The 2,500-nt window shown below is 51.2% G+C and overlaps 1 protein-coding gene across 2 annotated transcripts in view; it reads left to right on the top strand.

Moving 5' to 3' along the window:
• Positions 1-962, top strand: part of LOC129603041 (tumor protein 63-like) — a 2,590-nt gene extending 1,628 nt beyond the window's left edge. The window contains exons 7-8 of one of the 2 annotated variants that reach the window (XM_055502560.1): positions 180-295; positions 481-962. In XM_055502560.1, coding sequence (XP_055358535.1) covers positions 180-295; positions 481-939 — 575 coding nt within the window. In that variant the 3' untranslated portion in view covers positions 940-962. Of the gene's footprint in view, positions 1-179; positions 302-480 lie in introns of both variants that reach the window. The other variant, XM_055502558.1, reaches the window with a different exon arrangement.
• Positions 963-2,500: the final 1,538 nt, after the last annotated feature.

Here is a 2,500-nt window from a genome sequence, read left to right as displayed (position 1 = left end):
CACACACACACACACACAGAAACTGTGATCGGATGTCACTTTGATAAACATTAGCTGCTACGGAACAGTTGCATGAGACTTTCAGCATTGCATAGCTGTAGTGTTAAATACTTTTCCCTTAAACCAGACGTGTCCCATCTCTGTTCTGCATGGTCACTGTTTGTTTCCTCTCTCCACAGTAAAAACAAAACCAGGGCTTCTAAGGAACTGCTGCCGTCCAGTGGAAAGCGCGTCTTGCAAAAAGCAGAACGAAGCGACAGCGACTAGTTGCAATCTGCCTTCTTTTAACCGCCATGTACGAGTACGAACATCTACGATCATGACTATGAATCATTGTTTACCTCCCTTTGATGTTTCTACATTAATTCCTGCCATCAGTCTGAGGGCATACGTTGAGCAGTAACGTATTAACGATACAGTGGGGCTTTACTATTTTTAACTACAAAGCCCTTTAAATAGTTTTTTTTTTATCTCCTGCAGGTTATGTTCAGTGTTGCTTCCTGGCCAACATCCCTCAGCAGGAGGCTGCACGATCATCGAGTTCAGATGAACTGCGCGACCCCAGCCCCCTGTACCTCCCCATCCCTCGTCCTGCCGGGGTCCGGCGCGACCCCAGCCCACGGAACCTCCCCGTCCCTCGTCCTGCCGGGGTCCGGCGCGACCCCAGCCCACGGAACCTCCCCGTCCCTCGTCCTGCCGGGGTCCGGCGCGACCCCAGCCCCCTGTACCTCCCCGTCAGGCGTCTTGCCGGGGTCCGGCGCGACCCCATTTTTTTTGTTTTTTATTTTTTTTCCTTCTCCTTTCCTCCCCTTTACCTCCACCCGTGCCACAGGCCCACTGATGATGAACATGATGATGATGACGAACATGATGATGATGATGATGATGATGCAAGCAGACAGCTGCGTGCAAGGGCTGACCATTTTAAACGAAAAATAAAACAGACCAAACAGGCAAAAACATTTGATTAAATGCCAAAAGTTTATTTAATAATATAAAACAGTTATGAAATAAAGGAGTACAAGGCGCATTCCGTACAGTATAATTTAATCGGTACGCGTAAAGCAACAGAGGCAGGCGTAGAAAGAAATTGAATACGGCCCTTTTTTTGTTTTTTTAATCTTCATCAACGGGATTCTCGGCTCATCAAAACTTGACGCGAAGCAACTTTCGCAGCAGCGCCAGCATCAGTATCCCGCAGCGTTGGTTGTGGCTCTCGCTCCGCCGCGAGCCGCACACGACGCAGGGCATATCGTAGCCAAAGCCGACATGGCCTTCCACGGCCTCCTTCAGCATCAACTCGGGGAACGCCACGTAGCCCCTTCTGTAACGCTCCTTGCCTATCATTGCTTTCCGGACGCTTTCTCTGCCAGAGAACTTTTTCGCCAGGAAGTCGCACTCCTCCACTCCGGCAACGTGCACGTGATACACATGCTCTCTCAGCATGTTGTCACCCGCTACGAAACGGGAAAGCCTGACGCCGCACGCATCACACACGTGAGTGTCTACGGTGTCCAGCTCATACGACATGCCCTCACGGCTGCCCAGCTCCCTGAACAGGTTGTCCGCAGTGCGAGGGCCGACCACGCTCCTCTCGCTCGGCCTTTTCGTGTACAGCAGAGGCTTGCGCCCGTAGTCGTCGTCCAGCTGGGTGTCGGTCAGGTACGCCGTGAATCTCTCGCAAACTTCTTTGCATCTGTCGCGGTGTCGTCTCCCCGCGCCGGCACAGATGACGCATCGCTTTACGTTTAGCAGGTAACATTTGCCACCGCTGGCAAATAAGAGGGCGTCCGGAAACGCCACCATGCCGTGGGCGAACCTGAGTTCGCCCAGGTCCAAGGCCAATTGATCCGGTGGCAGGTGGCGGTGTCTGTAATGAGCCTTGACACGAGCACACCGTCCGTCGCTGGCCAGGATGTGTTTGTCCAACAAGTCCCTCAAGGCACCCTCAGCGGCCAGAGCGTTCCCACACAAACAGTCGCACTCCAGACCTTCGCCTAGGCCTCCTTCCGGGTCTGGGAATCCGCTATGATCCAACGGGCACGGGGTTCCCTCTTCTTCTACGCGAAGGCGCTGACAGTCTGTGGTCCGCTCGAGCCGCGGCTAACACACACACATTATTTAAATATTATCATATTATGAGGGAGAAAATAAAGACCAAATAAGCAAAACTTTTGATTAAATACTAAATATTTATTAAATATAAAACAGTAATCAAAGAAAGGGTACACAATGCATTCATATGCACTCATATTCATATTCATATTAAAACCTCAGAGAGACTTTATCCAACGTGAAAAATCCTCCAACGTGGCAGTTTATCCCACCGGAAGGATTCCTCCAACGTGGTGAAGATTCCTCCAACTTGGAAACTCTGTGTTTGTGTGTGTGTGCTTTCACCTGCAAATTATTTCACCACGACCCTCACATTCCGCATCCTCCCTAGGTCCAACACGACCCCATGCTCCGCGCACGCACGCACACACACACACACACACAC

Source organism: Betta splendens, chromosome 15 (genome assembly GCF_900634795.4).
Source record: "Betta splendens chromosome 15, fBetSpl5.4, whole genome shotgun sequence".
In the NCBI taxonomy this organism is placed as follows: domain Eukaryota; kingdom Metazoa; phylum Chordata; class Actinopteri; order Anabantiformes; family Osphronemidae; genus Betta; species Betta splendens.
The sequence above is the reverse complement of the archived record's forward strand: the minus strand, read 5'-3'. Positions and strand labels throughout refer to the sequence as shown.